Here is a 23,099-nt window from a genome sequence, read left to right as displayed (position 1 = left end):
AGAAATTAGGATCTGTGTTACAAAAAAAAAAAAAAAAATCAAACTATGGAAACAAAAAGAATAATATTGAATAATTAAAACATTTCAGTTTATACTTAAAACCATTTAACACATAATACATTAAAATACCAGAATGGCAAGTTAGAATTTCTTAGTTCAGCAATTTCAAATTATGCAGATTAAAAATTTATACACATATCTTAAAAAGGCAGTAGATACTAACTATAGAATAAAGCTATACTAGATTTGTTCTGGCTCATAATACTGTAAGATTAGAATTAATTAGGTATGGAACTGGAGAGATGGCTCTGTGGTTAGAACTGGCTGCTCTTGCAGAGTAATAGAACCACCCATAATTCCAGTTCCAGAGGATCTGACGCCTTCTTCTGACCTCCATGGACACTGCAGGACATGGGTACACTTACATACATGCAGGTAATACACACACATTAAAATGGAGTTAGAGGTAAGAGTCGATTAGAGATAAGAGAATTAGAGATAAACTGTAAAGCAAATAATGCAGACATAAATACACACAAAAGGAGTCAAGGTAACGATGATAGACAATTGTTTATTTCAAAATTGCTAGTAAGAGAGCATTTGGAGTGTGCCAATTCAATGTACTCCACAGTGAATAACTGTGTAAATGTCACACTGCAACCCAAAATATGTACAATTTTGTCAACTAAAAAGTGAAAATGGGCTGCAGAGATTGCTCAGTGGTTAAGAGCACTGGCTGTTCTTGCAGAAGACCAAGGTTCAAGCATCCCGGCCAACAAGCATCCATTAACTCTAGTTCCAGGGGACTCTGACGCCTTCTTCTGACCTCCACAGGCATTGCACAACATGGGTACACTTACATACATGCAGGCAATACACTCACACACACAAAATAATGGAAAACAGGGCTGAGCGTGTTGCTCCATGGCACAGTGAAGTCTCTGGGTTCAATCTATATACATTGTCTCATTGGCAATTTTTCTTTTTTTTTTTCTTCGCAACAGTCAGTATAACTATGACAAGTCCTGAATTGGCAAGTGTCATACAGGTGACCAAGACGGCCATAACCAGACACCTAAAGATGCTTTTTCATCACTCTGGCTCATTGACAATTTTAAAAATGGAACTTTGAATTGATACAGTGCATGTTCTTTAAAAGGATAAAACTCTACAGTTTACTAGACTGCCAAAGACATCATGGACTCTCCTCTCATGTGAAGTATAGTATTTCTACTGGCTTGATTATCTAATCATGAATAATATTTTCTTAAGATTAACAAGCAGTGTAATTTTATGAAAGCCAAACTGCCTGTCTGGTCAGTTAGAATAGTTAATGAACACTAGAAACATTTCCAAAGCAATCCTAGAATTCCAGCCAGTATTTTAAAAATTAAAAAAATACTTCCAGATTAATAAAAGAATAAAAGCTCAAGCCTCCAAGTTTATTATACACCCCAACAGTTATTTTTAAAATATTTACTTCATGACCAGAGTTAAGTCTTTCATTTGAACCAATGACTAATATAGACAGGCTGTAATGAAAAGTCTGCTTTCAATGAAACATTAAAAAAACAAACAAACAAAAAAAAAAAACTATGCCATTTAACGTGACTTAAATATCCTATTTAAGTGAAGTAGTAGGTAAAGAAACCTAATAAGTTCTCAAGTGAAAACATTAAGATTGCAGATATGCTACATTAAACTTGGCTAAATAAAATATTTTCTATTATTTCCAAGGGGTTTATAGGTGATCTAAGAATATAAAATTAACAGTAATCTAAAATTTCAACTGGGCCAATTCATCCATGACAATCATTGATAACCTTAAATCAACAAGGACATTTCTAATTAGCTGCCATCAACATCTTGTTTAAGTAACATCACTGTGGCATTGAGAGTTACAGACCTAAGAGAGAAAGTCTAATAAAAGCAATTATTATGAATTAATGGAAACCCAAGGCACCTCAGCATTCATCAGGAACACTACATTATAAAAACAAGCTAGGACATGATATAATACATCCGTTTTAAATTGGAGAAACCCAAGAAAACGAACAATTCCAAAGTTTGAACTGCACTGGTTTGACCTGAATGATTCTCTTGTTGTTCCTGCCCTGCCCAGGGTATGAAGCAACCGTGTCCAGCATAAATAAGTTGCACATGGGACTCCCCTCCCACTTTCCTAAGCATCAAATTGACCTTTGCGTACTATGTTTGTATTCAAGAAGCCATTATTTTATTAATAGCCGTAACACACAAAAGTGGTGATGCTAATTCCAATGTGTCAAAGTAGAGATGCTAAAAAGTCCGATGTGATACTCATAAAAGCCACAAAGTATTTCCTTAAGTGAAATGGTAAACATTCTCAAGGAAAATATCAGATGCTGAAGATGCTAAGTTCTATAGAAAGAATGAATTTCCTGTCAGTGAAAATGTGTAGCACATAAAGGAAGTTCAAGCTAATTCTGCTGTTGTGTTGTAACTCAAATTGGAAAAGCTATGAACAGAAAAAAGCAAAAACAAAAAACATGACTAGGTTAAGACTGAATAGGAATTAAAATTTTAGGGTTAGGAGCTCTGTAGTTTTAGCACCTAAAGGAGGTACCTTGGAGAACAAACATTACGCATATTTCAAAAAACAGAAATTCTTTCAGGGGCTAGGGAGATGGTTCAGTCAGTGAAGTCCTTGCTGCATGAGCATGAAGACCTGAGTTCAGATCCCCAACACCCATGTAAAAAGCCAGACACAGCAGCATGTGCCAATGTAATCCTAGGCTGAGAAGGCGGAGACAGGTTTCCCGGGGCTCACTCGAGGACCAGCTACTCTATTCTGATTAGTGAGCTCTAAGTTCAGTGAAAGACTCATCTGAAAAGAGGATGAATAGCGAGGAATAATAAGGTAATGACACCAGATGTCAACCTCTGGCCTACACATGCACACACACAGGAACACAGAGGCAATAAACCTTTTATTGTAAAGTTGCACTGTGTGTTAAAGAACATGTATTTCAAGAGACCCCCAAAACTCCCTTTCCTACATTGGGCTGGCTCACACCCCTGTGATGCCAAGAAAGAAAGACAGCAGTCAAGGGTATTAAAAATAATGCACCCTCAAGAGCAGATAAAGAATTTCTAACACAGGTGACTTATTGTTTATCCCATGACATAAAAATGGCTCTTGTGGAAATGGGAGGTAGCAGCTCATCCATGGAACATACAGTCTATACTACCTGGAAATTTCTCAACCAGAAATCCCACCATGACTGTTAGCAGGGTTGCTACTAGTCATTTCTGCTAGATTCTGTAAGAGCCAGATTTGACGGTGTTTTGCTATTTATCTGTGGCTATTTGCTTTTACGTTTGCTTGCTGTTTAATAAATTTGACTCTCGCAAGACCAGAGTATAGGGCTGCTGTAGTTTACTCGTTGTGCAGAACACATGCACACTTCAAAGACTTACCTTTGCTCTCGCAAAGTTGCTTGAATTTCACATACTCGGACTAAAGATCTTAAATTCTTTAATTCAGTACAAATTTCTGACATGTGAACACTTCCCATATTATGGGCTTCTTCACGCAATCTTGATGCCTGCAAGAAATTAAGCTCACATAAAATACAGTATTAACACAGACTAAAGAATGTATGTACTTGCGCTGAAATTGAAGAATAATCATTTCCCTGTCTGAGCACAAAAATGTCTTCAATAGTGAAAGGTATTTTGGTTTTCCTTTCAGGGTTCTTAAGAAAATTATCATTTCAGTTAGACAGGGAGGTGGCCCACACCTACAACTCCAGTAGTCTAGTGGTACAAGTGGTAGGGCACTGAGTTCCAAAGCCAGTCAGGAGTACACAGCATGTTTCAGGCCAGCTAGCATCAATTAAAAAAGAGACTGAGAAATAACACTTTCAATCTCAGGATAAGTAGTACAATTAGAAAAGTATTCATAATCTGTGGTTTAGTAGAAGATGCTAGGTCAAAGGGACAGGCAACCTGGAAGTCTATGTAGAGTACCAAGGAAAGATCTATACAATATTTTTACATGCTGACTTATACCATATGGCGTCTGTCAATTTTGAGTATGTCTCAGGTGATCAGTTATTGATAACTGGAGAAGTAAATGTGCTAAACTGAAAATTTCTCAAGGCCTCTCAACTCCTTGCAAAAGTTCAGGGACCCTAGAATAACCAATTTTGTCTTTAGGACTTGGATGATAAAAGTCAACATTTAGACTGCTTATTAGCTCAATAAAAGCAGAAAAAACAAATACAAGGCACTTAACTGTAGGAACAATCGCTGGATATTGGATTATGACAGCTATAAAATTAAATTTGTGAAACCACACAAACTCAAACTATTGTTATAAACTTTATGCAATTGTAATTATTACTTTCTAGAAAGCACTCTACTCACAATAGTCCAAACTACTTTTCTAAATGCAGACTTTTTCTAGTCATCTGCTATGAACCACATAACATACCTGCTTCTCTGCATGATCTGCAGGCCATCCTTGAACATGTTTTATGAGATTTTCGTTGAAGTGTGCTGCTAGCGTAGGTGTTAAGGAACACGCAGGACGAGCAGTTGTATTCTGTGGTACAACTGTTGCATTTGATGCATTACTACTAGAAGTATGATTTGGACCAGGTGATGGACTTCTCTGGCTACTGGAAAACAATGTGTAGAATGTTGCTAAGTAGTTACTAGGTATCCTAGACCTCCAAATTCTTATAGAAATTTTGTGATTTTATTATCAAGTAGAATCACCAATCCAAAGTACATTTATACCACGCATTACTCAGTACACTTTTAAGAGGGGCGTCTACAGTCCTTTGAAAACTGACATCAAAGTCAAATTTAAAATCACATTATCTCAAATGATAGCTGAACCCACTGGCCTTGCATACCACAAACATATAAGGTCATACTTTTATAGTCAAAGATATAAGACACACTTGAATACTTTATCTCATATATATCTAAATAGTGAAATGTATTTGTTCACTATCAGAATATTCTTGAAATCAGAGTACAAAATACATCAAGCAAAATTCAGGTGTTTGGTCTCATACAATGAGACCAAAAAAGCCACACACTAAGATCATTTGTCTTCCTTTAAAACTAAATGATTTGGGCCAGGGTTTAGGGATACATGGTGGTGAAAACCAAAATTTTAATCACCGAAGTTGATTTCCTACCTGCTTCACCAGACTTGGCTCTGAATGAATTTCAGTTATTTCCAAAAACTAAATCTCCCAAAAGATGAAGAGTTTTCATCACTGAGGATATTTAAAATAATACTGCAGCCTCTAAAGACAATTTAAAGGAAGAATTTCCCAAAACTGTTCTGAGCAATGGAAACATTGCTGAAGTAGACAGCTTCCCAAGGTGATTATTTTGAAGGGAACAATTCTCGTTTGGATGTGTAAGTTCTGAAATGCTTGTTTAGAAAACAATAAAAACAACAGTTGAAATTATTTTGCCACCTCATAGCAAAAATAGGAAAATCAATCAAATGAAAACCATTCAACAAATTTCATTTAATTGTACTGTTAATGAACAAAGAAAAGTGAAACAATGCACTGCTCTATAAGTACATGAAAAACAATCTGTATAGGGTCAGATTTGAAGTTATTAGGAAAGTACAACACATCAATTTTTGAGGTGACATTTTTGGCTGCATCAATATACTCAAAACTGCTATGAGGTTAAAAAGGAATAATACAGTATCGACAAATATTATAAAGTCATGTGCCTTTCTTGTACAAGCATGACATATTCTGATCTCATCTAGTTAAATTTTTAATGAAGCCAATTCTTATAAATAACCCAGTCTCCACTATTAGAGATAATAATCTATTAGTGTATATCAAGATTTCTTATAAATTACATAACATTTTCAATTAGGCTACCCATGTATTGTCTGTGATTAAGTTCTGCTATATGCATTATTAATAATAGTCAAACAATGGCAGACATCAAAAATAAATAATGTCTCCACACATATATCAACTTACCTTGAGCGCTGAAGACTTCGAGGAGAGACAGGCTCATGACCTTGCTGCTTGTCAGCAGTTACAGGCTGCTGTGTGGCCGACTGTGACACTGGTCCTTGCTTAACTACTGGAGTACTAACCTAAAACGTCAAGATCTGGTGAGATGGGATTCTATCACACAAGCAAATAGCAAGGAAATTAGAGATGAACAAAAATTCTACTACTGATGACATCCTATTCATTACTTTTATTCTATAGTGACCAAGTTAGAAGAGTTGTCTCAATTTTGTTTGGTAAGATTAATATTAATGACATGTTCAATTATGTAAATTATTTTGTTGTATCTATAATTATAATCCATACTTATTCACCAATCTAGTTAATAAACACTGTAATAAAACTTGGAAGTTTTCACAGAGTGGAGCTTGCCAAAGAAATTAAATTTTTAAACATCCTGTGTGTGTGTGAAAGCGAGGGGAGCGGGAAGGAGGCGGAGGTGGTAGTGAGTCTCCACAGACACCAGAGGAGAGCACGTGTGAGTAAACCAATGCTGGTGCTGGGATTCAAATTCCTATCTTCTGAAGAGCTTATAAGCACTCTTAACCACTGAGCCATTTCAACAGTCCCAGAAATTAAATTCTGAACCACTTTCTTTTATAAAATGGCCTAAGGTAAAATCATAAAAGAACATTATTAACACTAGCAGGAAAAATTATTCAAGTGTTCAGCAGGTTTGGTTTTAATACACTAGCATTTCTCTTTATGATTTCTGTATCAACAAAAATAAATATCCCGTTACACAAATACAGATGCTCAAATTTCAACCACATCTCAAGATGTGCACTTGAGAGATCTTCAGAAAGATGTTACCTTTTAGAGATAGAACAAGAGGCCCAGGACTGTCAGTGACAGATACAGACTATTTGTATTCAGATTTCATAGACAAAGAAAACAAAGCTTAAAATATGAGCCCCAGAATAAGGTGCAAAGGCAGATGGAGCTCTTATAATCAAAACCACACACTAAATCTGCATGGTTGTTTTAGGTGATTAGTAACTCTCCCAGAAAGCAGCATCTTCCTATCTCAACTTCTAAGACCCTCCATTTCTGCTTTATGAAAAATAAATACCTACTTGGTTGAGTGATCTTTGTGCATTACAACACAAACATTCCACTACAGTTAATTCACTACATGAACTTTGAGAAGTTGTCTTTTATGTTAGAAAATTCACAAAACAAGACTTGTCACCATTTATCTCCAAGTTAATACAGGAAAATTATTAAAAAAAAAACAAAAACAAAAAACAACAACAAAAAATAAAACACCACAACAGGCAAGACACGTCACTGAACACTGATAATAAAGGTCATTTTTATTTTGTAAAACTCCAAAATACATCTGGACAGTTTCACTAGATCTATTATCAGTTGTAACAAGTGTCTTTAACAGACTATTTTCTCATCAATTCTATATACCTAAAAGTAGAACAATTAAAAAAAAAAACTTCAAAGGCAAACTCGAGGCTTTAATAATAAATGGAGATTCTAAAACATACATAATCGAGTAATGGCTGAGGAAGGGAAAAGGATCAACAACTTGGAAGACCTAAAAGCTGACCTACCACAAACTCAATTCAATGCATTTTTATTTTAGGGTTCTGTGTAAGATTTTATTTGAATAAAGAATTCTCAGGTGAGAGATGTTCTGTCTATGAGAGGCTGTTGCACATGCCTAACAACCTGAGTTCAATTCCCAGCCATCTACATAAAAAGCTGGGTTGATGGTACACATTTGTCACCCTGGAGCTGGCGAGTGGAGACAGAAAGATCCTTGGAGCTGGCTGGCCATTCAGTCTAGTCAACCAGGGAGCTACGGCTTCAATGAGATATCCTATCTCAAAGATTAAGGTGGAAAGTTATCAAGGAAAATACCTGACATCCACCTTTGGCAACCACACACAGCAATCACACATGATCATACACAAAACAAAAAAGTACAAAATTAAATTTTAAAAACTTTGTCATTGAAAATTATGGAATAGCCCATTATTTTACAACTACCAAAAACAAACAAAAAAACCTCAAAACCAAAAAAACTTTCCTCCCTACATTTATCATAAAACAACAAAAACCCCACAACTTTTATATACAACAAATTCTAAACCTTTCAATGTTTCACCGATGGTATTTATGTTTAAGGCAGTTGGGAGGAAGGGGTTGAGAGACAACTCAGTGGATAAAGCCACTGCTGTGCAAGTGTGAGGCCAGGAATTTGGATACCACCGCATAAATGACAGGTGGGTGTGGCAAAGTGCCAGCACTTAGAAGGTAGGGACAGAGAAGCCTCAAAGCAAGTTGACTAGGCAGACTAGCTTCTTCCAAGAGCTCTGGGTTAAACTGAGAGACAATGAGGAAGACTCCCAACAATAGTTTGAGGCCTTATGCACTCAGGTACGTACTCAATAACATGCATATACATTCAAATATGCAAACAAGCCAGGTGTGGTGGTGCACCCCTTTAATCCCAGCACCGAGGTGTTAGAGGCAAGCAGATCTCTTCTGAGTTCAAGGCCAACCTGGTCTACATAGTAATTTCCAGGCCAGCTCAGGAGACCCTGTCTCAAAAACCCCCCACCAGATAAAGGTCAATTCTTCTGTAATTGCCATAAAGATGACATACCTTTGGCTGTGATGAAACAGGAGGAGTACTAATCAAAGGTTTGATAGGGACTGTGTTAGTTTGAGGTGTGCTTATTCTTGGAGACACATAGGATCTTGGGGACGAAGCATCAGACGTTAAAGACATGGGTGACTGATTAGATGGCTGAGCTATAAAAAAGAGGGCATTCATTTAAAATAAACCAGTATGTAGTGAAGACCTACATGTACTATATGTAGTAAAGATCTCTGCATCACTCTGATCTCTGATCACTGCAAAGAACACTTGTCTGGATACATCAGAACTGGACATCCTCATGAGGTCTGTTTTCCTTCTTTCTCAGGCTAGAAAAGCTAAGCCTGAGGTTATTCTCACATGGTAGCCTCCTCACCATCCTTCCTGCTTCCTAATTCTCCAGAGGCCCAGGCATTCCTCAGTCTCCTCCCTCAGGAGTCTTGTACCACTAAACTGCTATTTCAGACCATTTCACTCCTGCTTTGTTTATGGACTTTAAATGCTTTTACTCCTGTATGTTTCCTTTTGCATACCTTTGTGAAGAGACACAGCTAATTCGGATGAAGAAGTATTTCTACATCAAACTTCATCTCTTCACACATGTAAGCTTTCACAAAGACTGAAGGTATACTATAGTTTACTTTCTGCTTTGACTACAATAACTTACATTCTAATTTAAATATATACTGTATTAAGAACAAAGCATGCTTCATCTAAAAGAGGGAAGTATCTATGCCAATATTACAAAACTAAAACATGAAATCATTATTTTAACTATTTCTTTAATCACAAACTATTTTAGAATCAAGGGCAAATTTGCTAATAAAGTAAATACAATTTTAGAAGTATCTCAGTAAAAATGAATACCTTGTGTAGAAAGCTGGGCAGCTTGAGAAATCAGAGAGGTGATGTTGAAAGCAGATGGTCCAGCAGTAAGAAACTTATGAATGATAGACTGCAGGGAAGCTTGTGTCACAGCAGCTGTAAGAACTAAAAACATAGTATTTCCTAAATTTTAATAAACAAAGAGGATCACTTGGCATTAGTATCACTTGAAACTCAAAGCCAACAAAATAACAATAATAATAAAAAAATGTTTAAACCAGAATTTTCAAAATAAAAGCCTGGAAGACAGTACTAAATAGGTATAAAGGTTTCAAAATGATCTGAGGAAGAGAATTGCTTCATGATAAAGGTAAGCCAATACTTGCTGTTTCTGTATGAAAACCCCTGAAGCTTAACAGTGTTCACTAGAACTTCTGGTTGTGCCAGCAGCCTATTCAAATGTAAGTGCTTAATACATTATTGAGAATTAGTTGAATAAATGGCTATTTCATGGTTTTTTTTTTTAAAACAAGTTGACCAATCAAACCTTATACATCAACATTTATCCCAACTGTTTTAAAAATGGATACAAAAGAGCCAGTACTTTATGAATAGCATGTCACCTTTAATGCATAAGAATGCTTTAGACTGACATAGTTTTATTTTTCCAAACTGTTTCATAGCTCTACTTTGCCTAATTTATCTATGAAAAGAGCTGCAAACCCATTTTACCGACTTAAAAAAAAAATACAAAAAAGCTAAGACCAGAAAATCGGACTAAACTCTTAACACTTTAGTAGCACATGGACCACTACTACTCAATTTAATCTTCTAGTATTAACAGATTACAAAAATACACATACAGCCAGGCATATTAGCACACGCCTTTAATCCTAGCACTCAGGAGGCAGAGGCAAGAGGACCTCACAGAGATGGAAGCCAGCTTGGTCTACACCAGACCAACTGAGGCTACAGGGAGACCCTGTCTCAAAGAACCACCAGCACAACAAAACACAAACACTGCTAACTGAATAACACTATCAATGTCAGGAAACTATGGAGGAAAATAAATTCTAAAGAATGAAATTCAAGCATGAATTTGAAAAGGAAACCAAGGACCATTTCTACATTAGGAATTTTATAAATATCTTTGCATAATGCAAATGATAATTTTCAAAAACTGTTACTATGACTATTTACCTTCATTTATTTTGGATATGTCCACATTAGAATTATTAAGCTGTAGCGTAGCTTGCAAAGCAGGAAGCAATTGCCTAAGAAGATTTGGGTCCTGAAGTAATGGAGGTATTGGTGTTTGTGGAACAGGAGAAACAGGTACTGCTGAAGCAGATGTTGGAGGTGCAGACGTGGGATTTAGTCCAGAGGCTGAAGATGTGGAGGGAGTTGTGCAAGAATGTGATATTGATTTGTCTCCTGATGTAGATTCTAAATAAAAAGGACATAAAGCTGAAAAATATTACATTGATAAAAGAAACTAAACAAGCATCACAGTAACCCCTTCTATGTGCTATATACTTAATGCGAACCCTATCATTTGATCCACGTAAATATTTGCTAGCCTGTAATACACCAAGGTAGATAATTTTGCATCCCTATTTAATTGGTGATAACCTGAAACAAGAAAGACTATGTAAGTTACTTCAAATAAGAACAATCATCTTGAGATCTGATCTGAAAAGCACACTGCCTAAATACGGCTGTTATATTATCAAAGCACACATTCAGGTGACTTTCAAGAAACGAAAGAACATAACAGTGCTGTGAGACTTATCTAACATACACAGTAAGGTCAAAAATGCCTGTGACAACAGTAATAACCAAAAGACAAGCCTTAATGTGTACCAGCATAGGCATCAGGGCAGTCATGGCCAAAAAAGGCTGAAAATGCAAAGCATGAGTAGACTATTATTGTAAGCTTTTACAGTAATGAAGTTTTAGAACTACACACTGAACATTACTACCATTCAAAGGACCCTTTTAAAAGTAAAAATAAATCGACAGCACTACTTCATCGTCTCTGGAAACAAAGGCATTCAAGCGCGTATGAAAGCTGCTACTTATGCACATTTACTACAGCTATACTCAAAGCACCAATAGCATTTTTTATTGCATTTAACAAACTGATAACATTAACCTAAGGACTTTATATATTCCTGAAGAAAAGACAGCCAGCGAGACATAATACTGTCAGATCATTAAACCCAATTTAAGATTAAACTTGTTGACTTCACCTTAGGAAGAAGATCTAAAGTTACAAAAGGCAAAAAATCCAAAGTACCAGCAAGCCAGAAATTTTAAAGCATTTCTTAAAAACACAAGACTTCATTCTGACACAAATTGCAAACTCAGGGAAAAGTACACTCACCATTAAAGCTCAACAATACTAAGTGCTGGCAAAGAGTAAAGGAACATGCTTAACATTTCTGATGGACATTAAATGCATAGCCACACTGGTATATAAGTGAGTGTAATCTAGAAAAGCCCAAGATGAACTCTCTTCATGACCCATTATTGCTCTTAGGTATGTACCCTCACAGAAACTTTGATACACACACTTATGTGTATGTACATACACAAAACACACACATATAGAGAGCATTCCATTTATCATTAACTAAGCACTGTATTTTAGCTCAAAACTAGAAATAAAGCAAGACAACTACTATTTTCACATCAGAGTTTTACTATGTGGGTTTAATGGAAGAAAAAGTATTAAAAATAGGGGCCCTAAGACAACACCAGACTGACAAACAATTACACACTGCTAACGAATATAATTATAAATGTCTGTCTTTAATTCTAGGAACTAAACATTTACTAAGCTTCATAGCCCCAGAGAAGCTAGGAATTGGGAACAATGTCTTTCTAATGTATGGATTTCAAAGCTACTTTAAGAACATTCATGGACATGCTAATGTACTGATTAATCAGCTCAGAAGATATTTTTATAATGCACACATTTTAAAGCAAACTGAGTCTGGCAAACTTCCAATCACTTATTTCCAGTTTTGCTTATTTGGGCTCACAGACAAATACAAAGAAACATGACAGAAAGGATGATAAAAAAATTTCCTTGGCACTGAAGGGGAACCTCAATTGCCTTATCCTGCGTTCCTGTTCAGCACTGGAAGAAGCCAGAGCAGTCTGTATCCCAATTCCCTATTGGCAATTTGGGTAACCTCTTCAGAGGATGGTGTGATAAGAATAGGAGGTAGTAATTAGCTAGGCAGTTAGGGTAAAAAAAGACCTCAAAGTAAAGTAGCCAGTCTCTTGGCTAAAAGTCAAAATGTCCTTGGGCCACTTGGCAACATACTATGTTCCAAAGGCCAAAATTGTCAAAAGTATTTGGGAGCTCTTATCTAATCCCTAAAAGGATTTTAGGGTTACCTCTTCAGAGGGGAGAATGTTAGAGTAGCAGAGGGAGGGAGGGAGGACATGAAGTTGTCAGAAAGTGATGGGGAGATATGGGAGGTGTTGGGGGAGGAAGTGGACATGGGTTTGATCAAAACACCTTATATGCATGTATGAAATTCTCAATAAAGCTTTTTTAAAAGTTAAAAAATTTCCTTCGGTTTGATTCCCAATACCGAAAAACAAGCAAATAAGCATGCAAAGTCCCCACACTAGGGTTCTAATCAAAATTCACACTTACAGAAGAAATATATGATGTATTTGTTGAGATATAAAAGTTCTTATACTTCAGTTAAAAATTACTTACCAGGAAAAAAATGCAGTAACTTATTAAAATTTCGTAAGAAGGTAAAAGGCATTGAAAATAATTCTGTAAGTCTAGCAATATGAGGTTGGTGAGTTCTTAATATTAATTATAAAGATTCATTTTATTACAAAGTTTTAGGTTATCTTACTAAAACAGCTAGTGATGTCACTGTACTTCTATTTATCTGGCATTAATAAAAACCTGTTAAAATTCCTTATTTAGTAGTTCTGTAAAAGTCTAATCAAATAAAATAATTAAAACTATCAGAAAAACTTTGAAAAAAAATTTCCTTGGGGGAAAAATATCTGTCAACTAGTATATGTTTTTTGGTCTTTTTGAAGCAGGGTCCCCCTGTAGCCCCAGCTGTCCTGGATCTCACTATGTAGACCAGGCTGACCTTGAACACAGAGATCCACCTGCTCTGCCTCCCAAGTGCTGGGACTACAGCCATGCGCCACCACACCTGGCTTCCCCTCTCTTTTTTTTTAAAGATAGAATCTTGCTATGTGTTAAGACTCTGGCCTCAAAATACACTATAAGGGCCTCCTGTTTTGGCCTTCCAAGTACTGAGATTAGAGGTGTACACCGTAGTGTTTGGGAAGGTTCTCTAGGTTATAGTTTGTGAGCATCATCATAAATATTCAGAATAAAACAAATTTTGTTTTAATGCATGAACAATTAAATAGTACTTTTACCCCTATAAAGTTATCCTTTTTCAAAGTACTTTGTAGATTTCCATCTTTTAATGATAGAATCAAGTTAGAAAATGCAAAAGAAATTTTCAGTTTTACTTTGATTTTGTCACATCTATTGAAAGATTTGAAATGTTAAAAGTTTTTAGTACTGCCCTTAAGACTAAGTAAATGAAACAAGACAAAAAAAGCACACTAGCATACATCACCATAAAGAAGTGACATGGGGGGGAGGTGGGGGCTGGAGAGATAGCTTAGCATTAAGAGCACTGGCTGCTTTTGCAGAGGACCCAGGTTTAGTTCCCAGCAACCCACGCGGTAGCTAATACCCATCCAGTTCCAGGGAATCCAAAGCCCTACTTCTGGCCTCCACCGGTGCACTTACATACATGCAGGCAAGGCACTCATACTCATAAAATAAAAATAAATGAAAAAATGTATATTAAATAAAATAAACGACACAGGGACTGGTTACGTAGTATGTGCCATAAAATAAAGTAGATCACTGTTTTAAAATTGTATATATTTTTAATCTACCTCTATCTAAACTTAAACCTGCTGCATTGCTCAACAACTCAGAACACCATAGAGCATAAACCAGTCAAAACTTATTTCTGATTTGCACTTTCTGGTCTGTAAAATAACTCCCCTTGGACATTAAGACTCTAAAAGATCCCTGTAATAATATTTCTGATCAATTTCCTGTGGTATTCTGCCAACAGGGGATGTAGATACATGGAGCTCAAACTACTACTATATCCAAAGGCGAATGCTTTCCCTGTTTTGCAGTGTTCCATGGCCAACATGGAGTAGGTTATAAAGGAAAACAAAGTAAACATGTAGGGTAGAAAAAAGAAGATTATGACCTTGTGATAGCACATTCTTTAAGACCTTTTCTATATATGTATAAAAGTTATTACTTTGCTATTTGGATATCTGATAAAATTAGTTCACCAAGAAATGCTCAAATGTCACCTAAAAAATGTGAACACTGAGCTGACCCCTTCATTTCACAACATAATTTTCTGTCAAAGTGAAGACATTCACTGTTTTCTCATACTTCTATCCCAAGCAAGCACAAACTTCTTTCTCTCAACTGATATGGTGGCATTAACTAGATCTACATCTACTGCAATCTTTTAATAATATGCACAACACATACACTCTTTTGTTATTAGAAACACATTTTTTCAAGCAATGGGTCAGTGTAGGTATTCACCCATGTAAGATAAACATTCACAAACTTCTTACTGTTTATCAAGTACTAGGGTTAGAATACTATAGAAGGATACATAGAAAGCCAAAGATCCAGGCTGGAGAGATGGCTTAGCAATTAAGACCACTGACTGCTCTTGCAGAGGACCTGGGTTCGATTCTCAGCACCCACATAGTGGCTAGCAACTGTCTGTAACTCCAGTTCCAGGGATCAGATGTCCTCTTCTGACCTCTGCAGGCATTGCACAACACGGACGCACTTACATATGTGCAGGTAATACACTCATACACACAAGTAAAATATTTTTAAAAAGCCAAAGATTGCATTATTTAATGCAGCACACTACCACAGACCAACTTGATCTGAACCATCAATTTCTAACACATACAGGTTTTTAATTGTTTGCAGCATTGAGGATCAAATTTAGACTAAATGTAGATTAAACTGAAATGATCAAAATTGTCATACATCTTCAGGAAGTAAAATTGTCTTCAATTAACATCCAAAAGTGAAGAACTAACCAGTTCCCCATAGAGGCGATTCAAAGACATCAAATTTCTTCCTGTAAATTTAAAATTATTATACTTAAATTTCTGTGTTTAGCAAACATACTTTTAGAGAATTTAAACTTGATCACCTCTGAATTGTCAGGAACTGTGAGGTACTCTAAAGTCTAAACGGATATAGACTTATTTATTATAATGGTTTGGGGGAAATAATATGGAGTGTAGAGAACTGTTTGAACTATAACAAAGTTCAGAAAGATATAGTACCTTACAATGTAATTCAAAAACTAGAATCCTAAGTGATATAAGTAACAGACAAAAGAATAAAACTTTTGAGAAACAGAATGGTTAAATGACACAAGAACTGGAAATACCCTACAGAGTCTCTGCATACTGACATACACAGAACAAAGATGGAAGAAAGTGTCCTATTTACCAAAGGCTCATGTTCTGAGGAAAGAACAAATTCACAGCAGGTGAAATATAGGGAATCTAAAGATCAGGCTAGTAAGACAGACTGCAACCAGACTGTCAAGAGCTTGCTATATTTGGGGGAAAATGGTAAACCATTACAAGTTTTTAAGGACAGGAATGTAAATTTTATAATGATGCCCCATGAAGAAAGAACATGGAAGGAGAGTATTAATCAGGTTCTTTCAAGAAAGATGACCTGAGCTTCAATAATAATAGTGATGATTCAAGGAAGGACATACAAAAATTAGACAGCTGTAAGAGTAAACTATCTGTCCAAGGGCGGGTGAGAATATGAAAGAGGAAAAGTGCATGAGAATACTTAAGAACAAGGAAAACCTGGAGACAGTACTGTCAGATACTGAGATCTATGAATAAATTAGGGAGAAAGGGTAAAATGAAATACACTGTATTTGAATATAACAAATAGCAAAGCCAAGAGAAGCAAGTCTTATGCTTCAGGGGCTACACTAGTTGTGAAGAACAACTATCAAGAAAGCACAACTTGAGCCAGAAAGCACTGGGGAAAAGGCTCAATGACAATAAAATTACTGAGTAAGAAAAAAAAGTAACTTGGAAATTAAAAGACAGTAGTATCATAGAAGCCCAAGAAAAAATTTTGGAAGCATAAGAGAAAAAAGCTAAGTGTAAATGTACAAAGGTGAAATCAAGACTTTTACAAGGCATGGGATTTTGTTTGCTTGTGTGATAGCTTTTTTTTTGGGGGGGGGGGTCCTTCCCTATTGCTACCCTGGCTTGTCTCAAACTCCTGGTTCCAACTGATCTTGCAGATCAGTCTTGTGAATAGCTAGGACTACAAGCAGAGGACACTGTATTTAAAATGCCAAAAATTTTTATATGTTTTGCTGTGACCACATAGTCAAAATGATAAAAACTGAAAAAGCAAAATATTCTTTGGGAAATATATTAACTAATTCATTTATTCAAATTTAATTGTAAACATTTTTTCTTCCCAGAACCAACAAAACAGCTCAGTGGATAAAAGTGCTCTCTGCAGAAGTCTGACAACCTGAGTTTTCCAAACTCTAGGCCCCAGTGAAAGAAAGGACCAACTCCTAAAAGTCACCTCTCTTATTACATGCATGCCTATGGCATACCTGCACACACACACACACACACACAGTAAAATAAAAATTTTCCAAATATAAATTCTAAAAAGCAAGGTAAATCTGATATAGTACAAACCATCTTAAGGAATTTTACAAAATTTAAAGCATTAATCTCTTTGATGTATTTTGCATTTTGACAAAAGTTTAAGGTTAGTAATATGCAAAGCAACTAACAAGGTAACAAAGAATATTCAAATAACATGCATTAAAGGGGGGGGGGAACCAGAAGCAAAGATATCCAATTATTTGAACAAAGTAAATCAACGTGAAACAATGAATCAAGCAACAGATTTGGCTTAAAGGCTCATCATGTCCTAAACAAAAAGACATTAAAGCTCAACATTTAGTAATGGCCTGCTAGTGAGTCTATTCCTAATTTTTTTACAGATTCCCTTTTAATTTCCTTAGATTTTTAAAACATACTATGAATTACAGGCCTGAACTTTGAATGGCTTATGCCTATGCCTGTGCATCTGTCACACTGCTTAAGCTATTACCCCTAAGCCTGAACATGCTATGGTTATTAACACCAAATTATATAAATACAATTAAGATCTGATTCCTTATGCCTTATGACCTAGCTTTGTAATTCACAAACTGAACCCCAAAATTACATGCTGTGGAGAAACATGTTTTTGAATGTCTCTATTAACATCAAACTCTAAAAAATAGAGACAATCTCTAAATTATCATACAAAAATTGAAAAGTATTTTATGACAATGAGTGGAATGTGCCATTTGATTTTGACAAGTTATTTAAACCATAGCTAATTGTTATGAACTAAGTACTTGAGTTCAATGTCAGAGACGACCCCCCCGCCCCCCCCCCAAACCCTTGAAACCTAAAACAAAAAAATTTTTAAGTCTGGAGAATTAAGAGATTAAAAGAAAAGCCTGAAGACTGATTTTACATTTAAGTCTATCTAGTAACACTCTAAAAGACTAAGGAGAATTTATAATCATGAACCTTACTTTGAAAAGGAAATAATATATCATAAACTACAGTTCAACGTGCAGCGTCTAGTAATAATGGCATACCTTTTCTTTCTGTTTTCTGTGCAGGGACAGAAGATGTGGGTGTAGGCAGTTTTGATAAAGTAGATGCTCCATTAGCATCAAATGATTTCTTTGGCTGGTGATCAGACTGTAGAGTAAATGGACTAGAAGGAACAGTGCTTGGGGTAGCAGCTGAATGAACCACTGGTTTGATGGGGTGCTGTACTGGCGCAGAGCTACTGTGAGTCTCTGCTCTTGGCAGTCTGTAGTCTTTGTCATTGTGTCTGCTTGTCTGAGACAAAATATTCTGTGGGAGCAAACTACTGGCATCACTGGAATGCTTGTCTTCCACTTTAGTTCACAGTTCGAAAAAGATGTTGGAATGACAGAAGGGGAAGAAAAAAAAATTATGTTAGAATCCTGTCATTAACACCAGCTAATTTAGCAACATATCTATACTTATGTACCTTTTTATAAAACTGCAAGTTCAATTAGTATCTGCAGTTTTACCACAGGCATATAAATATCCAAATACTTGAAAAGTTTTAACAACTACAAATATTAATGTATTAATCTATTCTCAGATTTCAAGTGATCAGATGGGTTTCCAAGAATTCTTTAGAATAATGCTATAGCTCAAAAACAAAAATTTCTAAAAATAAATGGAATTAAAACATTTTACTCAAATTTTTAAAAATGTTTTCAAAAATAGAACAGTAAATGGTTTGTTCTTTAAAATAAGGATCACAGATCCTAATAATCAACTGAATTATCCACAGTGGTTCAATCACAAAAGAATATTGGCTCTATTAACCAGAATTTGTTCACTACTAAAGCAGTTAATGTGGGCTCTAAGGGTTTTCAATGTGGTTCAACTTATGGTGAACTGTGCATTCAATACACAAGCCAATTAAATGTTTTAAATAATGCTGACAAATACAAGAGTAACAGAATTATGTTATTCTGAAAAGAGAAGTCCAATATATGCAGCATCATCAGAAAAATGTGCTTATCACCAGCAGTTACATCAAAAACATCCACTTTCAATTAACAGACACAAAAACATTTTAAACTTAGAAAATAAAGAAAATTTAAACTACTAACAATATGAATTCCGATGCTATGCGTCCACATAGTGGTACAGGCAGGACATTTTCAGCAATCATGTTAACAAACGTTTTTTAAAATCTATAACAATATTTCAGTAGCCAAAGTATTAAAGTAACTTAAACTAAGTAAAGAAACACCCTACAATCAAAAGGACATGAGAGAGCATGACAATTTTCCAAAGGATGACCACTGCTGAATATCCTACTTCTCCCCTCCAATTCACAATTCTTCTAAGATCAAGACAGCACAAAGGACAGACTCTCAAACTATATACCACAGTACCCTCAAGACAGTGGTACCACCAAAAGCCCTTGATCATATAAAAAGAAAGTCTTCTACAATGATCTAATATAAAAATCCAATGTTTCACGATGTACTAATTAGTAATACTGCTATGACAGCAGTATGCAAATTCCTACACATAGATGCATCAGTAAATTATTATCTTAAACGAACTGTCAGAATTTTAGAGTTTCTTCATGCAAAGACACTACTCTAAGATACCCTTAAAGACAAGGGAATCCGAAATAAAATAAACCACATCAAACCCTACTACTTAACTAGAACTTTTATTTCCTTGACTAAGAAAAGTGCTCTTTTAGTTCTGTATGGCTACAGTAAAAGAAAGAAAATGTACCAGGTCAAAGTATTCACATACATTTTTAACACTGTACTTCAAATACCTGTTAAGCTAAAAAGTCAGCAACATTACAGGAGCTAGGGAAGCTAGAGCTCCAATGTCTTTGTAGCATCCTTAAAGAGAAGACATGGAAAGAAGTGACTCCATTCCATGACCTCTCCCCAAGACATTTTTGCATGTCATGGCGAGAAGGATTTAGAGTGATTAATCTGGTGGGCATAATACTCAACAATTTACAACACAGGACATTCTCTCCAATTGCCTGATGCAAAATATAACTGGTGCTGCAAGAAACCACAATTAAGGTTCATCTAAACTTAAGAGAAATTAATCACCCTATAAGGTGTAGAGTAGAAAAAAATAATCCAGAAGCAGTTAATATCAAAAAGAAAAACGCTATACATACAACTTGAGTATTAAATTGTGAGAAACATTTATACCAGCTCTTTATACGTAAGGCTCTTCCTACTCCTTCCCTCTCATTGCTTTTCTGATGAGAACACGCTCCAAGTACCATTTAGTCAAATATCAATACACTTGACATACAGGGAAACTTCCAACATTTTTGAATAATACTCAATGCTTAAATGGGATGAGTTTTATTAGTACCACAACATATTTAAGTCAGTGGACCAATTAAAAGAGGAGGAAAAAAATCCAACAAAACTAAGGTTCCTTTTCAATTACTTATAACTTTAAAAACAACAAAACAGAAAAAAAAATAAGTACAATTCATGACTCCAGCCACAGACTTACTCAGTATTTTGTACATCTAGGAATTTAGTTTCAGCTAAGTGGGCAGATATGAATCATAAAGTGCCAAGCATCTGAAAACCACCCCAAATTGAGAGAGATTACCTTAAGCACCTGATACTGAAACAGAATGGCATAGGAAATGTAACGGATGCAGAACATAAACTAACACAGAAACACATCTCTGAAACACTACTGCACAAACAGGCATACACGCATGCACATACTCGCGCGCACCCACACACACAAACTGGTTAAAACAAATAGTAATCTTATTTTCTCACGTTAAATATAGAAATGTCTAATTTCTATACACATACAGAAAACAACATATGTATCTCAAAACATTTGTGGGTTATAGAATTAAAAACATTACTTTTAATTTTTTAAATAATAAACATGCCTTATGTTGAAATCATGAAGAACTTGAAGTCTGAACACATGCAAAAACAATCCTGCCCTCCCATCAATTAGACCTCTTTTTAAAAAAAAACTTTTATTAACTCAACCCCCAGAGAAGACTGACAAAAGTGATTACTTGAGGAAAAAGTAGTGCAGACACAGGCTTCATTATTTCTCCTCTTTGGGAACCACTAACCTGGGCACATTCACAAGCACAGCTGAGTCCTCCAGCTTATGTCTCTATTTTATAAAAGTCATTTTTAAAAGTTACTTTTTCCCATCTACATAACTCCTCCATGTTCCCCTTCTCCTAAACAGAGGAGGGACAAATCACCTGGATGCTATTTGTTTCCCTTTTATTTGGCCAAAGTCATTTACTTTTTTACGTAAGAGTAAAGTAGAAATTGGAAGCCAAATTTTGTCTCAAAATACAATTTTTTAATTCTCTAACTTTGAATCAATTTCTAAGAATAAAGTACGATTTCACTAATATTTTAAATATCTAATGTTCCAAGTAACATATTTTAATTATTCAGTTATATGTGGCAATGCTATGGGCTCATCTTAGATTTAACCTCAAAAACACATTAAGGTATGCTCACAACATCTTAGTGAACAAGAGCACCTTAAACAAAAGTAACAAGAATAGTTTCCAAATAAGCATTTTATTTTTAAAACTGAGTAAACAGTGGTATCATTATGTATGGCTATGATTAAAACTCAGTGAGTTCTATGCCCTACTTTCGGCCCCTTAAGAAAAGTTAACCCTCCAGAAACAATGTCTGCCAATTCTGCATTACAGATAATGAGTAATGACAGTCCCACACACTCCTGCTCCACCATGTACCCCTTTCCCTTTCCAGGAAAGAAACTGATGGAGCTGAGGAGACAGTCAAGGTAAAAGAAGTCACAGGTTTCTCTCTTAATTTACAGAGATGAAAACATATGAATGTGTAAAGTAATACACATGATAGTAACAAACCAAAAGTTATACTAAGTCAAAGAAAATCAACAACACTTACTTCCACTGGCAAACCCACTAGTGGCTGTGGCTTGCATCACCTCTCTTCTGTAATCCCTATCTTTTGGAAAACTATTAACTGCCATCTTGTTTGCTTCTTTTTGCCTCTGTTCTCTAAAAGTAAAAGAATAAACTTAAGTTTTTCAATAAAAATAACACCAAGAACTCGAGTCTCTATAATTGTTCTCTATAATGCTCAACAAAATGTCATGTGAAAGAAAATAATTTAATATGTTCTGTAATTTAAACTCTATGGAAAATGGGACACCACCAACAGCCGATGCCTCTCACTTATGGCAAACTACACCAAATGTTCACACTACCAAAACATCCATATCCCAAATCTTCCATCATCAGTTCTATAAATGGTAAAAAAAAAATTAAAGTTATAGAGACCTCTACTGAAAATTCTAAGCACAGGTTAGTATTTTATTAAATATATTGACCGTGCACAGATCCCCATACACAGGTGCCCATCTGTCCAACATGTAAGAGAAACTATGGAAGACACCGAAACAGGTCCATGATTGAAATTAGGAAATGAGAAGTCTCTGTATGGAATCTAAATGTTGCTGACCCATAGAATTAGTAGGAAATTAGCTGGGCATGGTGGCGCACACATTTAATCCCAGCACTTGGAAGGAGGAGGCAGGCAGATCTCTGTGAGATCGAGGAAAGCCTGGTCTACACAGTGAGTTCCATGGAAGACACCGAAACAGGTCCATGATTGAAATTAGGAAATGAGAAGTCTCTGTATGGAATCTAAATGTTGCTGACCCATAGAATTAGTAGGAAATTAGCTGGGCATGGTGGCGCACACATTTAATCCCAGCACTTGGAAGGAGGAGGCAGGCAGATCTCTGTGAGATCGAGGAAAGCCTGGTCTACACAGTGAGTTCCAGGCCAGCTGGGGACATAGGGAGATCCTGTG

The 23,099-nt window shown here is 35.8% G+C and overlaps 1 protein-coding gene and 1 non-coding gene across 11 annotated transcripts in view; both read right to left on the bottom strand.

The window, feature by feature from the left end:
• The window catches only part of Wac (WW domain containing adaptor with coiled-coil), a 63,758-nt gene that overhangs the window by 1,583 nt on the left and 39,076 nt on the right, over positions 1 to 23,099 (bottom strand). For 7 of the 10 annotated variants that reach the window (XM_008850564.3, XM_029554786.1, XM_008850563.3 and 4 more), the window contains 8 exons: positions 22,170 to 22,282; positions 18,285 to 18,593; positions 10,693 to 10,938; positions 9,535 to 9,657; positions 8,674 to 8,822; positions 6,015 to 6,133; positions 4,478 to 4,664; positions 3,460 to 3,587 (listed from right to left, as the gene is read on the bottom strand). In XM_008850564.3, the coding sequence (XP_008848786.1) occupies positions 3,460 to 3,587; positions 4,478 to 4,664; positions 6,015 to 6,133; positions 8,674 to 8,822; positions 9,535 to 9,657; positions 10,693 to 10,938; positions 18,285 to 18,593; positions 22,170 to 22,282 (1,374 nt within the window). The remainder of the gene's footprint in view (positions 1 to 3,459; positions 3,588 to 4,477; positions 4,665 to 6,014; positions 6,134 to 8,673; positions 8,823 to 9,534; positions 9,658 to 10,692; positions 10,939 to 18,284; positions 18,594 to 22,169; positions 22,283 to 23,099) is intronic. The other 3 variants (XM_008850565.2, XM_008850566.2, XM_008850559.2) reach the window with 2 other exon arrangements.
• LOC115067253 lies at positions 999 to 1,103 on the bottom strand. Its single transcript, XR_003846680.1, has one exon. It is a non-coding gene; the product is annotated as a small nucleolar RNA SNORD46 (small nucleolar RNA).

Source organism: Nannospalax galili, unplaced genomic scaffold (genome assembly GCF_000622305.1).
Source record: "Nannospalax galili isolate Female #2095 unplaced genomic scaffold, S.galili_v1.0 scaffold43, whole genome shotgun sequence".
In the NCBI taxonomy this organism is placed as follows: domain Eukaryota; kingdom Metazoa; phylum Chordata; class Mammalia; order Rodentia; family Spalacidae; genus Nannospalax; species Nannospalax galili.
The sequence above is the reverse complement of the archived record's forward strand: the minus strand, read 5'-3'. Positions and strand labels throughout refer to the sequence as shown.